Raw genomic sequence first — 17,322 nt, forward strand, 5'->3', positions numbered from 1 at the left:
GAGCGGCAAGCTGGGGAAGGGGGTGAGGTGGAGCGACCGAGCGTGCCATGCATTGGGCTAGGGAGCCTCTCTCAATTCCACTCCTAGGCTCGGCGTGGGAGCGATGGCTGAGGGTTTGCCCGGGAAGGGTTGGTCGAAGCTTCTCGGGTGTCTAGTCGACGGGGCTGTGGGGGTCCTCTGGACTGGGCCGGGGTCGGTCGGCGCCGGAGTAGGCGGGCGCCTGGCGGCTCAGCTGTGGGAGTTTTCGGCTGGCGTCCGTCGGGGAATTACCCGAGGAGCCCTAACTTGTATAAAAGCAGAGTCCATTTAAAGTTGGGCTGGATAGCCTCTCTCTCATTGGTTAGGGGGCTTGGAAAAAAGAGACTCGGCGAGCCCTCGCTGTGGTGCTGCCGCCGCCGCCGCCGCCGCTGGAGTTGACTCTTCTGCTCGCACTGCTGCTGCAGCACAAACGTGACTTCCAACATTTTTTATTTATCTTTCCCTTTTCTTTTCCAAGATGTAACTACAGATCAGACACTAAGGACCTTCACGTTTCGCTGATGTAGTTTTTGGAGGAAAAAGGGGGGGAGTGAAGGGCGTCGGTTTTTTTTTTTGTGTGTGTGTGTGTGTTTCGGGGGAAATTTTCCATTATGAGTGTTTTACTAAAGTGAATTTTTTTTTGTTTGCTTCGTTCGTCTTTGGCTCTTTTTTTTTTTTTTTTTCCTTCCCAATTTCGGATTTATTTCAAGGCGAATCGGGCTTTGGGGGAAGAGGAAGAAAAGTCGGATTACAAGATCAACCACCACCAACAACAATAAAAACCACCAGGATATTTTTTTGCAAATTTCTGACGGCTTTAAATTCATGAAGCAATTGTCCCCTTTTGCAATCAGCATTTGGATCTCAGAATGAGCAAGGAAAGACCCAAGAGGAATATCATTCAGAAGAAATACGTAAGTGCTCTTAACAACACATCCTTTGACTTGCAGTTTTAAGCAATGGCTGTGAATGTCAAGTTTATAGATAATTCTGCTGCTGAAGGGTTTTTAAACACAGCGTCCGATAAGGCTGTTTCTTTCTTTTCTGAAAGAGGGCTTTTCAGGCAAAGTCGTGTCTGCCTAGTTTGGATGAAAAAACAGATTGGTGTAGCGATACCTCAAGTGAATAAATTGACCTCGAATGACACAACCATAATCTAGTTTTAGATGAAAGGCTAGGGATTTTGGTGGTGCTTGGGGAGGGGGTTGGGGGGCTGCGGTAATGTAACTAAACTGCATTCTCGGGCGGATTTGGCCCCATATTGCACTTTGCATGCAAATGAGCTTGTGTTATTATTATTAATGTTATTTGGAAAATCGTGTAACGCGTGTGTGTTGGAAGCCCTTTAAGTTGCAATCGAGGGTCCGATTATGGCGATCTTGTTCCTTGCACTGGCACATCAAATTTAATGTATATGGTCGTTTGGCTTATTTGGTTCGCAACGTAAACCAGTTGGGAATCATGTTACAGCGAATGCATTTGTTGGGATTGACTTTAATAATGGGACTGGTTTTGTTTAAAAATTCATGGTTTCCAGTTTTAGGGGAAAAAGACATACAATATAGCTAATGTTTCTAAGTAGCTACGTGAATGCATGTGTAAGTGACTACAAATAAATTCTCCCTGTTAACTAGGCTTCTGAAATTGGGCGATTATTCAGAGATTTAAATGGCTTGGAATAGTTAAATTTGTTTTGTGCATAGTACAGCTACGTTTTGATTGGCATGGGGAGTGTTTTTGTTTTGTGTATGGCTTTTTTTTTTTTTTAAGTTTGGGGGGAGGGAGGGTAGAGGGGGACGGAGGATTAACCAAATATGCACTCGAGTGATCGGTGATTAGCTGCATGCTTTAAATCAAAGAGCCCATTTTTTTTTTTAAAGCCCAAATGAACATACACTAGGAATAATGCAACGTTATAAGAAAGTTTTATTTAACTCGAGTCGACAAATTGGTGTTAATATTTTCCCTTTTTGAGCAGCGTGATGTGTGTAATGGTAGATGACCTTCGGGGCAGTGGTTTTTGTAAAAAAAAAAATAATAATAATACATTTAATGAAAAAGCCGAATGCCTCTTTTAGAGGGCTGATTCTAATCTAGGCACGTAAACTTCAACTATGAAAGAAATGCAAGGTTAAATAATCAAGCTCAACTTAAAAAAGCTGTTCCCTAAAGAATTTAAGAATTAAAATACATCCGCATTGCAGAGGGCTGGGTAGAATGCAAAGGACTAGTTTAAACTCGGGCTGTAGAAACTGCATGGAGACAACCTTGCCTTGGAGCGTGGACGCCTTCCCGGGGCACGTCCGATCCGGGCGCAGCCACAAAGCAAATGGGGTAGAACTTGGACAAGAACCGCCTCCGTCGCCCCCACCCCTCCCCCCGACCCCCATCCCAGACCTCGCTAAGTTGGAGAGCGGTGTGGGGTGGGATTTTTTTTTTGTTGCTGGCAGTCAGTGGATTGTGTCGAGTCCGGGCGTCCGGCCGCGAGCCCGTGGCCGGCGGCGGCCGCGGGAGACTGAGCACGAGTTGACGCCGGAGGAGCGGCGCGGAGCGGAGCCGGTGTTCCCGACGTGCTCGAGCCGGCAGCGGAGTGGAGGGCGTGCGGGGGTCGCGGCGGGCTGGGCCGGGGCTGGGCGGGCGCGCGCGCGTGGCCTGTAGGGGGCGGGCTGCGGGCTCCGGCGCCGGGCTCCGGGCTGCCGGGGCTCGGGCTCGGGCTCGGGCTCGGGCTCGGGCTCGGGGCTCGGCGCGGGCCGGCCCGCCGGCGGGTGGGTGGGGCGCGGGGGTGGCGCGGCCTGCTGGGCCCCGGGGTAGGGAGGGGAGGGGGCGGTGCGGCGCGGCGCGCGGTCGGGGGGGGCGGGGGCGTGCCGGGTGGGGGCGGCGCGGCGCACAGCTGCAGCGGGCACCCCCCGCCGAGCGCACGGCGGAGCATGGCGGCGGCGGCCCGGACGGCTCCCCGCGGCCCTGCCCGCCGGCTCCAGCGCAGTCTAGAGAGCAACAGGTTAAGCCGGCGAGACGTCAGCGCGCCCCTTCCCCGCCCCCCCGTTCTCCCCCCGCCTCGCGCCGGCCTCCCCCTCCTCCCTCCGTCCCCCCTCCCGCGGCTCCGGGTTCCCGGACGCTCCGGGCCGCGTTCTGTTGTCATTGTGACGTCACAAAGGGACGGGCCCGGGTGGAACCTCCTCCTCCTCCTCCGTGACGTCAAAAGTCGGGCGGGAGGTTCCAGGCGGCGGGGCGGCCGGGGGAGGAGGGAAGCGAGCGGAGGCGGGGGCCGCGGCGGAGAGCTGGGCTGCGGCTGGGGAGGAGGTAGAGGAGGAGGAGGATGCGATCGGCCTCCGCCTTCCGCCCCGAAACGCTGCGCTTCCCCGCAGGTGAGCGCTTGGGAGCCTTTGGTCCCCCATGGAGGGCTGCCGACCTAGCTCCGGTTCCATTTAGGGGGTGGGGAGCAGGGAGGAGACGCCTCCTTTCTGCAGAAATGTGTCTCGCCTCTTCTGTTTCCAGGTCTGCTGACGGTGTGGCATGACTACGGTGGTCGCTGGGATCGCTCAGCAGTGCTTTTGAGAAAGCAAGGAAACTTTATGCAGGGAAGGCTTTGCTTTGTAGGAGGACTGTTGTGGATTTGGCCAGCTTGTCACTCGAAGTCGTGTTTGGGGTGCCTTTGGGGGGTGTGGGGGGATGCCTTTCCGGGCGGTCCTGTTCAGCAGCAACTGTTGCTCTTTCTGGGAGCCCTGTAACACCGTGCGAGGGGTTGGAGCTTCTCCTTCGCTGTGCGGGGTCTGTGCTTTATCTTTCGGGGCGGGGGCTGGGGGTGGACCAGGGAAAACTTCATCATTGAGAGGTGTTCTTGGAAGCGCACGTGGACAACTGGGGTGCCCTGGGCTTCGTAGTTCCGGACAGTGGGACAGGAGGCTCGCAGTCTGAGTCTCTGTTCAGAGTCTTCTGTAGAATGGAAAAGGTAACACCTGCCTTTGCCCCTCACTTGTACCTGGAAGGATCCTGTGCGGGAGAGATGTAAAACAGTATCCTCTGTGTCAAGGGGTGGAAGGCGGCACACTTCCTCCAGTTGGCCTCGGGTAGCTCCAGCAGCTGCCGCCTTGCCACTCAGTTTATTGCCTCCGCCAAGCAGCGTTTGGGGGCGCGATTGTTGATGGCAGGCTTTGGGAGAAATGATGGTTATATTTCGTATTAAGTAGCAACCTTGAGAAATACAAATTGTAATGTAATCCCGTCTTAATTGTGCTGGGCACGACTCACCCCGTAATACCTTGAATCACTGAAAACATTTGCTTTCAAAGCCCCAATCCACTTGGACAACAAAAACAGTCGCATGTCTTTGCTCCATGGATGTTTTCTGCCATTTCCATTACTCCACTGGATGGGTTATTCCTGGGGAGAATCACGAGGATGGTATCTGGGCTTCAAAACGGTTTGATCTTTGAGGCTTTACAGCACGTTTGAGTTGGAGATTATTATTATTATTATTTTTTGGCCACATGAAGATCATGTGGCGAGCACCAAAACAAATGACCGGTTTGATTTCTAGGACAGCTCAGGCAGAATTTGTACCACTAGCCCGTCATGCTTTAAGTATCTGATTTTCTGATGTAGGAGTTACAGTGTGATTCAGCAGAGCTGGGAAAAGTTGACTTTACAAGGTTCAAAAGCAGGGTTTACTATAATTAAATTACATAAAATTATAAAGAAAAAAGAAGTACACCAAAATACAGTGGCAGGATTTATGAGCTCCCCACCTCCACCCTCCCAATTTTACACTGTTGGGTTATTTCACAGTTCTGAGGGGAAAAAAAGCAACCCGGTACATGTCATTTAATTGCTGTGTTTTTCCTTTCCTTCGCTATTTGCATGGCCTTCTTCCTGCCATGTTCTTTGTTTCCTAGTTCTGGAGAACTTCATTCTTTGTTGCCTAAGTGTATACCGCAGGGGCGCTTGATGGGCTGTTACTGTATGGAGAGCTTATGGAAGGAAGAACATCAGACGTCCAAAGTCTGTCCTATAAATTTGAAAGGAAAAAGAAGTTATGGCCCAGAATAGTCCGAGTTACTGTTACTTGTGCGATGATCCCTTCCTTGTAGACAAATACCTGACCTGCGTGTCTTCCATTGGCCTGCAGAGCCACCTGGAATTAATTGGTATTCAGATGGAATAATGGCTGTGTCTTTTCTCAAAGTAGGTCATCCCAGTCAGTTCCTGTTGCTGAGCTGGGGGCTGTTGACTCACTTCCAACTGCCTTGGAAATAACTCCAGTGTTCATATATACCTCTGCTCCAAAGGTTATTTAAGCTTCTCCCGTTCAGAAAGAAAATCTTTTGTTGGAGTATCTAGCGGGTGTCTGTTATGTTTAAAATGGAACTATTCAGAGATGACACAGACAAGTCATATGAAGCCTTGTACGTTAAAACACTTGGTAAAGGCCAAGCTGGAGTATTTTTAAGATTTGCCCCAGATCGTGACGTTCTTAGGACCCAGGTTCCTGACATTTTTATCTAAAACGGTTAAAAAGTTTTGCAGTGTAAGAGGTTTCTTTTTTGGATCTTTTGTTGCGTTATTCTTTTTTAAAAAGAATGTATTTGGGGGCTTCTGGGTGGCTCAGTGGGTTAGGTCTCTGCCCTAGGCTCGGGTCATGATCTCCGGGTCCTGGGATTGAGCCCCGCATCGGGCTCTCTGCTTGGCGGGGAGCCTGCTCTCCCCTCCCCCGCACCCCTGCTCTCTGCCTGCCTTTCTGCCTGCTTGTGATCTCTGTCAAATAAATAAATAAAACATCTTTAAAAAAAAAGAAAAAAAGAATGTATTTTATGTTTTAAAGATTTTATTTTTTTGAGAGCGTGAGCCAGCGAGCCTGATGGGGGCACAGGGAGAGGGAGTGAGAATCTTAAGCAGACAACCCTGCTGAAATCAGAGTTTACGACCCTGAGATCATGACCTGAGCTGAAACAAAGAGTCAGATGTTTAATCCACTGTGCCACCCAGGTGCCCCAAGAATTTATTTTTAAGTAATTTATACACCCAAGGGAGGACTCGAACTCGGAACCTGGAGATCCAGAAGTTGCATGCTCCAGGGACAGAGCCAGCCAGGTGCGCCTGTTGCATTGTTCTAGTCCTGTTAGTGGTCTATCTGTAAGGCTCCCCCGGAATTACATAACCGCTGTTCTAACCGCCTTCTACCTATCCAACCTACTTGCTCTGTTGGCTGCAGAACATCCTGGCTGTCATACCCCCCAGCAGCACGGTCCTGGTCAGTGAGTAGCCCTGGGGTGTGTGTGCCTCTGTCCCCTTTGGCTCCCACCCACAGAAGGCGTGCCAAGTGTCAGTTGTTTGTTTCCAAATCTGGTTATTCCAGTTAGACTTATTATTGCAATTACAGTTAAATATTATGTAAACCTTTGAACAAGTGTGGAAAGAGAGTTGGTTTCTTTTTCTTTCTTTCCTTTTTTTTTTTTTGAGAGTTGTGAAAACTTCTAAGTTGACTGTTTTGGGAACACTTAATAAATGTGAATTACTAAAAAAACAAAACAGGACATTAAATTAGACAAGGGCCTGCCATTTAAAAGACTCGGGGAAAATCTCAAGGATCGGGTACATACATGGGTTTGGCAATTGATTCCCTTTGGGAACCGAACTTCATTTACACCCAGATTCTCTTCCTAACAAACACACCAAAAAAGCATAACGTGGAACACTGGAATTCTCAAGCCATCTTTTATTAAAAGTACATTTAGGTGTTTAAGTTAGAATGTCAAAATCTACATGGATTTTAAGGTTTTTCCTACCGACAGGCTTTACAGGAGCTAACCAGCTTCTAGCCCCTATCACCTCTGATTAGAACCTTTCCATTGTATTTAGTCTTAATCCCCAGGTAAGAAAGCCGCCTGACTATTAGCTCTTGCCAGGTAGCGCAGGTGATTTTGTTTAGATCGGTCCTGTGGAGGCAAAAACACAGTTGTGTCAATCCCTGGATGGCAGGGGGCAGAAAGATTAGGGATTTTGCACCTAGTTTATATGGAGTTCAGAAGCTTGTATCTTGTAATCCGGCAACCTTAATTACTGTGTCTCACCTAGGAGATACTGCCGAAGACTTGTTCCCTTTCAGATCCTTAAACCTACCTGTTAATGGCAAGGACACCAATTGAATCTCAGTTTCTTAGTTTGAATCCATTTATCTTTCCTTGTTTTTCCATCTCCAGGAGGTAACCTCTGATACTACTACCTCCCTCCTTCCACTCCCCACCCCCAAGGTCTCGTTACGGCTCCAGCTGGCCGCCAGTCTCCCCTTTTCCTGGTTCCTTTTGTGCCCCTAAAGCCTTTTCCCTGCCTGCTTTATCCTCACGAGGCTTCCTTCATTCTAGGAGGGAGCTCCGATGACTTTGGTATCGCCGTTAATTCCTGTGCTTTTCTTGCAGACCATCTTGAGTGAGATTTTTCTTCTCCTTTTAAAATCTTTCTTAGGCCTTCAGTTAACACTATACCTCTGCCAGCCTCATGCCTTTTATTTATTTTTAAAAATTTTGGGGGCACCCGGGTGGCTCAGTGGGTTAAGCCTCTGCCTTCGGCTCAGGTCATGATCTCAGGATCCTGGGATCAAGCCCCGCTTCGGTCTCTCTGCTCAGTAGGGAGCCTGCTTCCCCCCCCCCCCCCCCCCCGCCTGCCTCTCTGCCTACTTGTGATCTCTCTCTCTGTGTCCAATAAATAAATAAAATCTTAAAAAAAATTTTTTTTTTAAAAGATTTTATTAGAGCACACAGACCATGCAAGAGAGGGAGGGGAAAGGGAGAGGGAGAAGCAGACTCCTTGCAGAGCAGGGAGCCCGATGTGGGGGGCTGCATCCCAGGACCTCGGGATCATGACCTGAGCAGAAGACAGACACCCAGGTGCCCCAGCCTCACCCTTTTTAATAAGGGGGTTTTCACTGATTGCCAATCCAGAGTACAGTCACTAACAGCAGAGCTAACCCTTCTAGGCCGTGGTGGTGCGGGCTGGATACCCCCTGGCTCCTGGTCAGGGAAACCTGCCTGCTTCCGGCACTTGCTGTTCCCATCTCTGCTTGCGCGTGGCTTGTATCTCTTGTTCTCTGAGGACGGCTGGGGTCAGAAAGGGTCTGTGTTGTATGGATGTAGATCCTGTTCCACAGGTCAGGTCCCACCTGAGCCTCTCGGGTGTTTGGCTTTCTTTCCACTTCCACACTGTTTTTGCAACAGATTTTGCTAATCTTGTGGAAACGCTGCCCTTCTCTCCCGGGGTTCTCTTTGAAGTTGGAAGAAATGTGCCAGAGGAGCTTGGATGGTAGAAAACTCCGCAGTTGGGCCGCACAACACCCACTCCTGCTGAAAGCATCATGAAGACCAGGCCCAGTCAGTTCGGAAGTCGCCGCCCACATCTGTTTCCACAGTGAGCTCACACCTGAAAAAGAGGCTTTTGAGTCCATTTTACAGAAGAAAAAACCAAAGCAGAGAGACGCTGGCCAGAGAGTTAAAGGCTCCGGATCTCTTTCCTCCTTTTCCATCCAGATGAAAGGGACGTAAAATGAATGATCACTGAAGCCCCGCAGAGAGGGAGGAAAGGCCCTACCTGGGGCTCTGGGCAGGCTCTGGAGGGGTTTTATGCCTGAGAAAGTTGGGGAAGTTCAGGCAGTTCATCAGCGCCCTGGAACAGAAGGAGTACATCGGTCTCAAGTGCGTGTTTGTGTTTGTTGTTTTTTTCAACACCAGTTGGTGGAGCTACCCCCTTATCCCCAGCTGGCTGTCTACTTGAGTTCTCATTGGAAAAAGAGCTGAGATCCCAGGACCCCTTGGGACTGGCTGGTTTGTGCTCTGTGTTTTTGTACGTGTCCCCCACTGTCCTCTCGGTGGTACCTGAGGCCCGGCTGGCGCGTAAGCTTCTCCAGGCTTCCAAGAACCTGCTTTCGTCGCAGGGGCGTGACAGATGGACTGGATACTTTTTTTTTTTCTCTCTTGTATTGTGGCCCCTGACTTCGCTGCTTCGGGGGCTGTGGGGCGCTGGGGAAATCATTTGCCCTTGGTCCTCTCCAGGGTCCAGGCCTTGTGGTAAACAGAGGCTGCCCAGATATGCTAATGAAGCCGCATGAGTAATGGGAACAGTATACATAATTACTCATATATTCATAGAACGTATGAGGGGGTTAGAACGGGGAACCCTACTGATGGAAGTTCTTGAGAGCTGTTTTTGAGGGCTGGTGCTGCCTGAGAGGCCTAAATTGGATGTTAAGTTCTAATTTTGTAAGTCTGTCAAGCTCCACCACCCATGAAGAGGAAGGCCAGTGTGCCTTGAAAAGTCATCACCAGCAGGGTTTAGTTACCCGGAATCCTAGAAGGTTAACACAATAGCCATAGTTTTGCCCCCTTTTTCCTCCCAAAACAGCACTCCCCTCACACACCTGTTTTGTCCAGTGGAACCAGAAGGTCTTTTCCAGTACTCTTATTTGGGGGGGGGGGGTGGCAATGAGAGGGGTGGGGTGTGTGGGTGTGTGTGTGTCTGTGTGTCTTCCATCAGGAGACCCTCTGATTCGCTGTGAATGAATGATCCAGGAGAGTGTGGGAGACCGTTTGGTGCCTTGTTTTTTTGTTTTTTTTTTTTTCCTCTTTTTAAAAAATTCGGGTGGTTTTTTCCTTGTTATTTCCTAAGCACAATTTTGGTTTCGGCTTGATCTGCACTGGTTATCACTTGGTTCTTGTTGCTGACACCTGTTAAAGTGCTTGGTGCCTGTGGGGGCCGGAGGAAATGAGCAGGGATTAAGACTGAGCATGTGTTTCTTGCATTTATTACTTCCATAGGTTTGCAGAAGGAGGGCAACTGAATGGATGCCCATTCTGTGAGGCAGAGGTCGGGTATAGACGTGATTAAAACCTGGAGTGTTTGGTTCTTCGCTCATATGCCTTCCTACTAGGACGTGGGCTTCCGTAATGCGTTCCCCAGATTTCATTCAGAGGCTCGCTGTGAATAGATAGGGCACCTCTGTGGTAATGGACAGGATTGGGAATAAGAGCTGAGTTCAAGGTTGGGTCCTGTGTTACTGCAGGCCACGGAACCCCACTGAGCTGCTTCCTCATCTGGAAAACTGGTTCCGTGCCCCTCCTGGGCTGGTTACCGGGAGAGCCAATGAAATTTTTGATGTGAAAGCACTTTGTAAATTGCATACGCCCGCACAAATGGTCAAGGTATCATTACACGGTTGGAAATCACCAACCTGGACACATCTGGCCTGGCGGCAGCCTTCCTGACTAACTCAGAAATAAACGAGTCAAATGAATTCTCTACTTTGCCTATTAAGAAACCAAATAAGCAGCCTTAGAATACGTCCATTTCCAAGTCCTCTCTTCCGAGCCCCACTCCTGTTGTTGAAGCACTGTTTCATCCTGCACCTGACTCCTGGGCACGTCCGGCTGGTGGACCGGAGGCAGGTTTGACGGTAGGGATGAGCGTGGCCCCGAATCCCTGCACGAAGAGGTTTCACCCAGATGTTTAAACCGGATCTTGGAGCAATAATCCTTGAAATTGAAAATCCGATCATGATCCTTCATTGGCTCCCTGTGGCTTTCAGGATAAATCCGAACCCAGTGTGTCCTCAGCACATCATGAGAAGACCTTTTTGCCCCCCCTCTCCAGCCTGTCCTATCACTTGTTTATCAGAACTCACTTGGCCCCTTGGCCTTTGCACTTCCTGGTTCCTAATGTGGGTTGCCCGAGGAGCCCGCCTGGCCCTTCTGAGGCCTTGCTGGACAGCCTGCCAGCCCCATCCTCCAGTCAGGCAGGACTAAGCCCCTTTTCTTTGTCGGCCTGACTCCTTAACAGCTACCTCTGGACACTGGAATTCATGTTTGTCTGTGTCTGACCCTATTAACCCTCCAAGAGGAGGGGCCAAGTCTAATGTCAGTTGGCAGCTGAGGAAATATTTGTTGAGGTGAAGCTTTTGGAGTATGTCTGATACTACCTAGTTGTGGGAGGGAATTGGTATGGGTCTAGCAGAAAGAGATAAGCATAACTAAGCAGAAAATCTCCTAGCTGAGAAAACAGAGGTGTCTGGTGCCATTGAGCGACCTGCCTGAGGTCACGCATTGGTCAGTGACAGCCAGGGCATGAAATCCAGCCCCCGATAGAGCAGAAGGCTTTCTGTTACTGTTTTTGCACACATTTCTCAGAGATCCTGCCTCCTTCCAGGTGGATTCTGTCTTACCCATTGAGAGCTGCAGTCACGGATTTCATTTTCACGGGAAAACAAAATCCACATGTAAGCCTGTACCTATATGCCAATAGCATTTGTCCAATTTTTTTTTTTTTAAGATTTTATTTATTTGACAGAGACGGCAAGGCAGAGAAGGAATGCAGGAGTGAGTGCACGTGTAGGCACAAGCAGGGGGAGAGGGAGAAGCGGGCTTCCCACTGAGCGGGGACCCCCAATGCAGGCCTGGATCCCAGGACTCCAGGATCATGACCTGAGCCGAAGGCAGACGTTTAAGGACTGAGCCCCCCCCCCCCCCAGGCGCTCCCACTTTGTCCCCTTTTGAAAACAGCTTTTTAGCTTCATAAGAAATCTTTCAAATTGGAGGACTGCAAGTGTTAAGAACCCTTACAGTTGCACACCGGGCATTCCTGCACTTGTGGAGGGGTGTGTGTGGTTTGACGTGTCTGGGCGCATGCTCCCCAAGTGATGTTCTGTTCTGTGCTCTTTGCATTTATATCTTATCTCAATCAAAATACGACAGTGCACAACTGTTTTTCATGGCTGCGGGGCATCGGTTGATCTCTGCACAGTTTACCCGACCTGCCCGTTCTTGATGGCCTTTTTGGTTTGCGGCCTGTTGTGTAAAATGATGTATCTGGTAGACTTCATCTGCATGTTTTCACTTCACTCCAGATTCCTCAAAGTGGAGTTATCGGCTCAGCAGTGCCTGTTTGTTTGTTTGTTTTGTTGTTTGTTGTTTGTTTCAGTAGGCTGCACGCCCAGCACAGAGCCCAGTGCAAGGCTTGAACTCATGACCCTGAGATCAAAACCTGAGCCGCCATCAAGAGTTGGGCGCCGGACCCACGGAGCCACCCAGGCGCCCCAGCAGTGCCCCCTGTTTACACTGAGAACCTTGTGACCACGTTGTTCTCTCTTGGAGAAAGGCTGTGCTCACCTGTAGTCCTTTAGGTAGTGCATATGAAGCTGACGGCTTTGTTCCTTTGTTGGCTTTTAAACGCTACTACAGGCCTTTGTAACAAATAGTGAAGAAGTTGGGTTTTATTTAAGTTTCTGTTTTCTTTCCTGGTCCTCTCTCAGGGCATTCCAACCGGATGAGATAAATCAGATAGGTGACATCACTTTATAAAACAAAATTGCTCTAAGAACCCAGCACGCTGTTTTAGGACAGTAGTCTAAAGGGTGAACGTGTTTCCTGTTCATGAAATGCTTTATTGTGAGGATTGACACGCATCAAGAGGACGTGGAATCTGGGGTGACTGGGGGTCTCCATGGGTTAAGCCTCTGCTTTCAGCTCAGGTCATGATCTCAGGGTCCTGGAATCGAGCCTCAAGTTGGGCTCTCTGCTTGGTGGGAGCCTGCTTCCCCCTCTCTCTCTGCCTGCTTTTCTACCTACTTGTGATATCTGTCAAATAAATAAATAAAATCTTAAAAAAAAAAGAGGATGTGGAATCTCAGCCTTGTTTGGAGGTGGGTGTTGCATGGTGACAGAGGCCCCTTTGGGGCCCAGCTTGGCAGACCGTTCAGTTACATACAGCTGACACATTCTGGTTGCCTTGCTCTAGCCCGGGTTAGGTGTTAGGAAAAAGGTTATCATCCTTGTCCTCAAAGAATTTGTAGTTGGGTTGACAGCAGGACTGCAAAAACAATGGGAAAAGAGCAGATGGCCTTGGATAGATCACTTGACCCAAGTTTCTGTTTCTCCATCTGTAAAATGGGGGAGAATTACACCTTTACTGTCAAGGTCATTTTGGAGGAGGCAGAATCCATGGGGAAGTGATTTATAAACTGTTACCTAGATTCTGTTATTCTTCTAAGTCCACGGTCTTTGTGGCTGCCCTTCTGTGTCTGGCCTCAAGGTTGAAGAGGCAATATAGTATTTCTGGGTTATCTTCTTTGCTGATTATATAGCATGTCTGAGTGTCTGAGGAAGAAGGTAGAAATGAAAATAAGGGGCACCTAGGTGGCTCAGTCAGGTCAGCGTCTGATGCTTAGTTTTGGCTCAGTTCGTGATCTCAGGGTCCTGGGATCCAGCTCCATGTGGGGGCTCTGCGCTCAGGGAGTCTGCTTGGGATTCTCTCTCCCCCTCTGCCCCTGTTCCCCCGTGTGTACTCTCTTTCTCTCTCTCAAATATAATCTTTAAAAAAAAAAAAAAAGTGAAAATAATGCAGGTGCTCAGCACTTCCCTTTTCACCAAGACTCACTTTTTCTTCCTAACTTAAGGGGAAAATGCAGGCTGCTCTCTAACTGGCCACACTTCTGGATTGTTCAGATGCTGGATTCCACCCCCGCCCCCCAATCCCCTGAAACTCCCACCCTGGCATATGAGGACGAGATGATATCACAGCACTGCTAAGAAGCATTACTTTTTGGTGTATAAGAGAATACTTTTGGATAAACCTCTTTTCCTTCCTTTTTAATTCTTTAGTCAAGATGTCCCTTTAGAGATGTGGTAGAACTTGAATGTTTATTGGTTTTACCCAAATTGCCCCCTTTTCCATTCTTGGGCCGCCCAGAGCATGAAAGCTCCATGTGTTCTATTTTCGGCTCGTAATAATGTCTTGATGTTGGAGGATAAAAGAGCCAACGGGAGTGGAAGGCCTTACATAAGGAGCCACGGCCTGGAGTCCCGGTGAAATTGGCCCCGCTTGGGTTTCACGGGCTTTAGTTGTGTTGTCTTGCTGGAGTTGCATTGGTCACGACACCACAAAACTTGGTCCCCTGCACTTGCCACGTGACTCCTTTTCATCTGGATGATTCCGAGTGGCAAAGGCCAGCTGCCCTTGAAAGGTGCCAAATGAATAGTAGACTTGGTTTCTCAACAGTTTGAAAAGCCTGAAATTTGGGTGGGGTCCCCTGCAGAGCCATTCCTGGGCCTTTATTTAGGAACGGGGCTGGAGGGGTTTGGTGGTCTCCTTGAGCCTGATTTTCGCTCGGTTTTAACATTGCCAACCCTGCAGCCTTTTCGGTTGGACTCCTAGTTGGTTCCCCCTTTTTTGGGAGGTGTGTTTATTTTATGTATTGACTTACATATACCGCACCCTCATTCCAAAAAAGGACTTAAGGCCATAATGAGCAGTCTTCCTGGGAGCAAATAATTTTTGCTTTGATCTGAAAGAAGTTCACTTCCTAGCCGCGAAAAGTGACAACCACATGAAAACACACGGGGAGCAATTTCTTGTCCTTCTCGACCCAGCAGTGTTGGGGCCGAGTAGCTTTTTGCTTTAGCATTGGAAACTGGAGATAAAACTTTTAATTAAAGGCGAGTTCTGTTAAGTAATACTGGTATTGACACCCTGACAGAACTCTTAATCTGCAAGAATTTTGAAGATGCATGAAAGTAATCCCCAGCGGTGGTAACATCCTTGAGTGGCAGTAACATCCTTGAGTGGCAGAGATTAGGTTTCTGTGTAAATGCCAGGGTGGTTTATCACTTTTTTTCCCACAGTGTGGGGGCGCCAGGGAAGGTTCTGGATTTAATAATGAACTTCTTTGTCGGGGGCCGGGCGGTAGCGACTGGGAGATGTTCGTGCATGATTCAGCGTCCTGTGTCTTTAAAAATGTTTTCAAATACTCATTCTGTATCGTAATCGTCAAAACTACTGTTAGGATTCCAAACCATTGTGGTTTAAACTTAGCTGGAATCTGAAAGGTGGCTGACAGAGTGAAAGGAAACCTCCTTTAAATAGGGAACACATTTGGCTCGCCTGATTGTTCCAGAGTCTGGGCTCTGGGCATATCGGAGCCACGGGCCAAGCCTCCCGGTTGAAGAGATTGGGGATTACTTGTTTCAATCCACTGGCTGCCCCCCCTCGCCCCCCCAAACTCCCGTCTTCATACCATCAGTTAGTCCTGCAGAAACTTCTGCTGCAGATACGGACTTGCAAAGCTTCATGTTACAACCGCGTTCTTGTCTAGGTGAGAAACACACTGTTTTGTCCTTGTGCTAAGTCAGAACTCTAATGATGCTGTTAAAACGGGTTCTCTCTCTTGGCCTTGGTAAGCTGGAAAGCCCTGGGAGGCAGGGAGGGCCCATCTGACTTTGGGGAACATCTGAAGCTCGGAGGCGGTCTTCTTTGCTCTCTCGGGATTCTGCTCCGTGCTCGAATTCAGTGACGCCATCCCAGCCCCAGCGCTGACATGGCCCAGAATGATCCACGGTTTTCTCTCCAAACTGCTTTTTTTCACTTTCCTTCTTCTAGGAGACTTGCTGAAGTTGTCCTGTTATTTCTTTCCAGAATTTGTTGGAGCAGCAGGCAAAGCCTTTCGGGAGTGTAAATAATGATGATTATAAAGAACATAAAGAGCAGTCAGTTCACCAAGGAGGGCCATCATCTTTGACTTGCTAATAAAGATTTTCCGGCCCAACGTTATTTGCTTACAGTTGTCTAACACAATGTTTAACACAATGAAGACCTCAGTGGTACCGTGTAGTAAGCGGAGTCCTTTTACTCTCTTTGTACATTGTGGTCATCTCAGTAAAGCACAGAACCACTGTGCCCCCAGGTACAAGTGATTATTCCTTGGGGCAGACATTGTATGGGAGCTGGGGAAGACCTGGGATGGTGGCTCCGTTGCTTTTTTCCCGCCCCCATCCACAGCAGATAATCCTCCCTGCGGGTGTGGAAAGATCTGGAAAGCTGATAAATAATACCTAATTTACTTCGAGAGCCCCCTCCTCTGTGCTTCCTACCCAATTTACAAATCCAGGGGCTCCTGGTGGCTCAATGGGTTAAAGCCTCTGCCTGCCTTCCGGCTCCAGTCATGATCTCAGGGTCCTGGGATCGAGCCCCGCATCAGGCTCTCTGCTCAGCAGGGAGCCTGCTTCCCCCATCTTCTCTGCCTGCCTCTCTGCCTACTTGTGATCTCTTTCTCTGTCAAATAAGTAAATAAAATCTTAAAAAACAACAACAATAGCAAAAAAAACAACTCCAAAGATGGTTTTAAAAAGTCATTGAAAGGCTTTGTCTGGATAGGCCCTGGCATTGAGTAAATGCACCTAAACGGCAGACTCCCATGCTCTTAATTAAAGCCCACAGCAGAGCTCCAGAGTGGGGGAGGGGGGGTGGCGACTAGGAAGCCTGAAGTTACAGGTTTTACTTTTTGGGGGAGATCCACGGTGCCCCTCATTGCACTTGTAAGTTTAACTGCAGCATTTTGTATGTTCTCGCACACATTGTTGTCCTTTGCTGCTCTATCTTTTTAGCAAGAGTGTCAGCCCATTTTAGCCTTTCTTTTTTTAAAACTCTCCTACATCTCCAACTTATTCCAGTTCGTTTGGCAGTTCGTCAACTATTTTTCTTCTGGCGTTTCAGTGGTAGCTCAAGACGGAAGGCATTTTAAGCATCTCAGTCTTTTCCCTGAGTGATTTTGGATGTGAATGTGATCCCCCCCCCTTAACAATTCAGTGATTTTAAAAAATATATATATTTTATTTATTTATTTAACAGACAGAGAGAGATCACAAGTAGGTAGAGAGGCAGGCAGAGAGAGAGGGGGAAGCAGGCTCCCTGCTAAGCAGAGAGCCCGATGCGGGCCTTGATCCCAGGACCCTGAGACCATGACCTGAGCCGAAGGCAGAGGCTTTGACCCACCGAGCCACCCAGGCGCCCAGCAATTCAGTGATTTTTAATATATTCAGAGTTGTGCAGGCATCAATCATCACAATCCGTTTCAGGACATTTCCGTCAAACACCCCCCCCCCCCCCCCCCCGAGAAACTCCATACCCGCTGACAGTGACCCCACATTTCATCCCAGTTTCTGTGGTCTCTGGTAGCCACTGATCCACTTTCTGTGGGTCTGGACATTGCGTATACATGGAATCCTACAATCTGTGGCCTTTTGTGACTGGCTTCTTTCACTTAAGTGTAACATTTTCAAGGTTCACGCGTGGTGTTAGCCTGGACCAGCGCTCAGGTTCCTTTCTGTGACCACACAGTATTTCGCTGTATGGGCATACCACATTTTGCTAATCCGTCCATCAGCCGGTTTGGGTTACTTTTCCTCCTTCGGCTGTTGTGAATGATGCTGCCATGCACATTTGTGTGCAAGTGTTTGTGTGTGTGGGTGCGTGGGGTGAGATTCGCTTGGAACATCT

At 49.0% G+C, this 17,322-nt stretch overlaps 1 protein-coding gene across 3 annotated transcripts in view; it reads left to right on the plus strand.

Moving 5' to 3' along the window:
* The first annotated feature begins 318 nt into the window (after positions 1–318).
* The window catches only part of JARID2 (jumonji and AT-rich interaction domain containing 2), a 255,628-nt gene continuing 238,624 nt past the window's right edge, over positions 319–17,322 (plus strand). Inside the window, exon 1 of one of the 3 annotated variants that reach the window (XM_032341156.1) lies at positions 319–932. In XM_032341156.1, the coding sequence (XP_032197047.1) occupies positions 888–932 (45 nt within the window). In that variant the 5' untranslated portion in view covers positions 319–887. Of the gene's footprint in view, positions 933–3,068; positions 3,384–17,322 lie in introns of those variants that run through there. The other 2 variants (XM_032341153.1, XM_032341154.1) reach the window with 2 other exon arrangements.

The sequence above is a fragment of the Mustela erminea genome, chromosome 4, assembly GCF_009829155.1.
Source record: "Mustela erminea isolate mMusErm1 chromosome 4, mMusErm1.Pri, whole genome shotgun sequence".
Taxonomy (NCBI): Eukaryota; Metazoa; Chordata; class Mammalia; order Carnivora; family Mustelidae; genus Mustela; species Mustela erminea.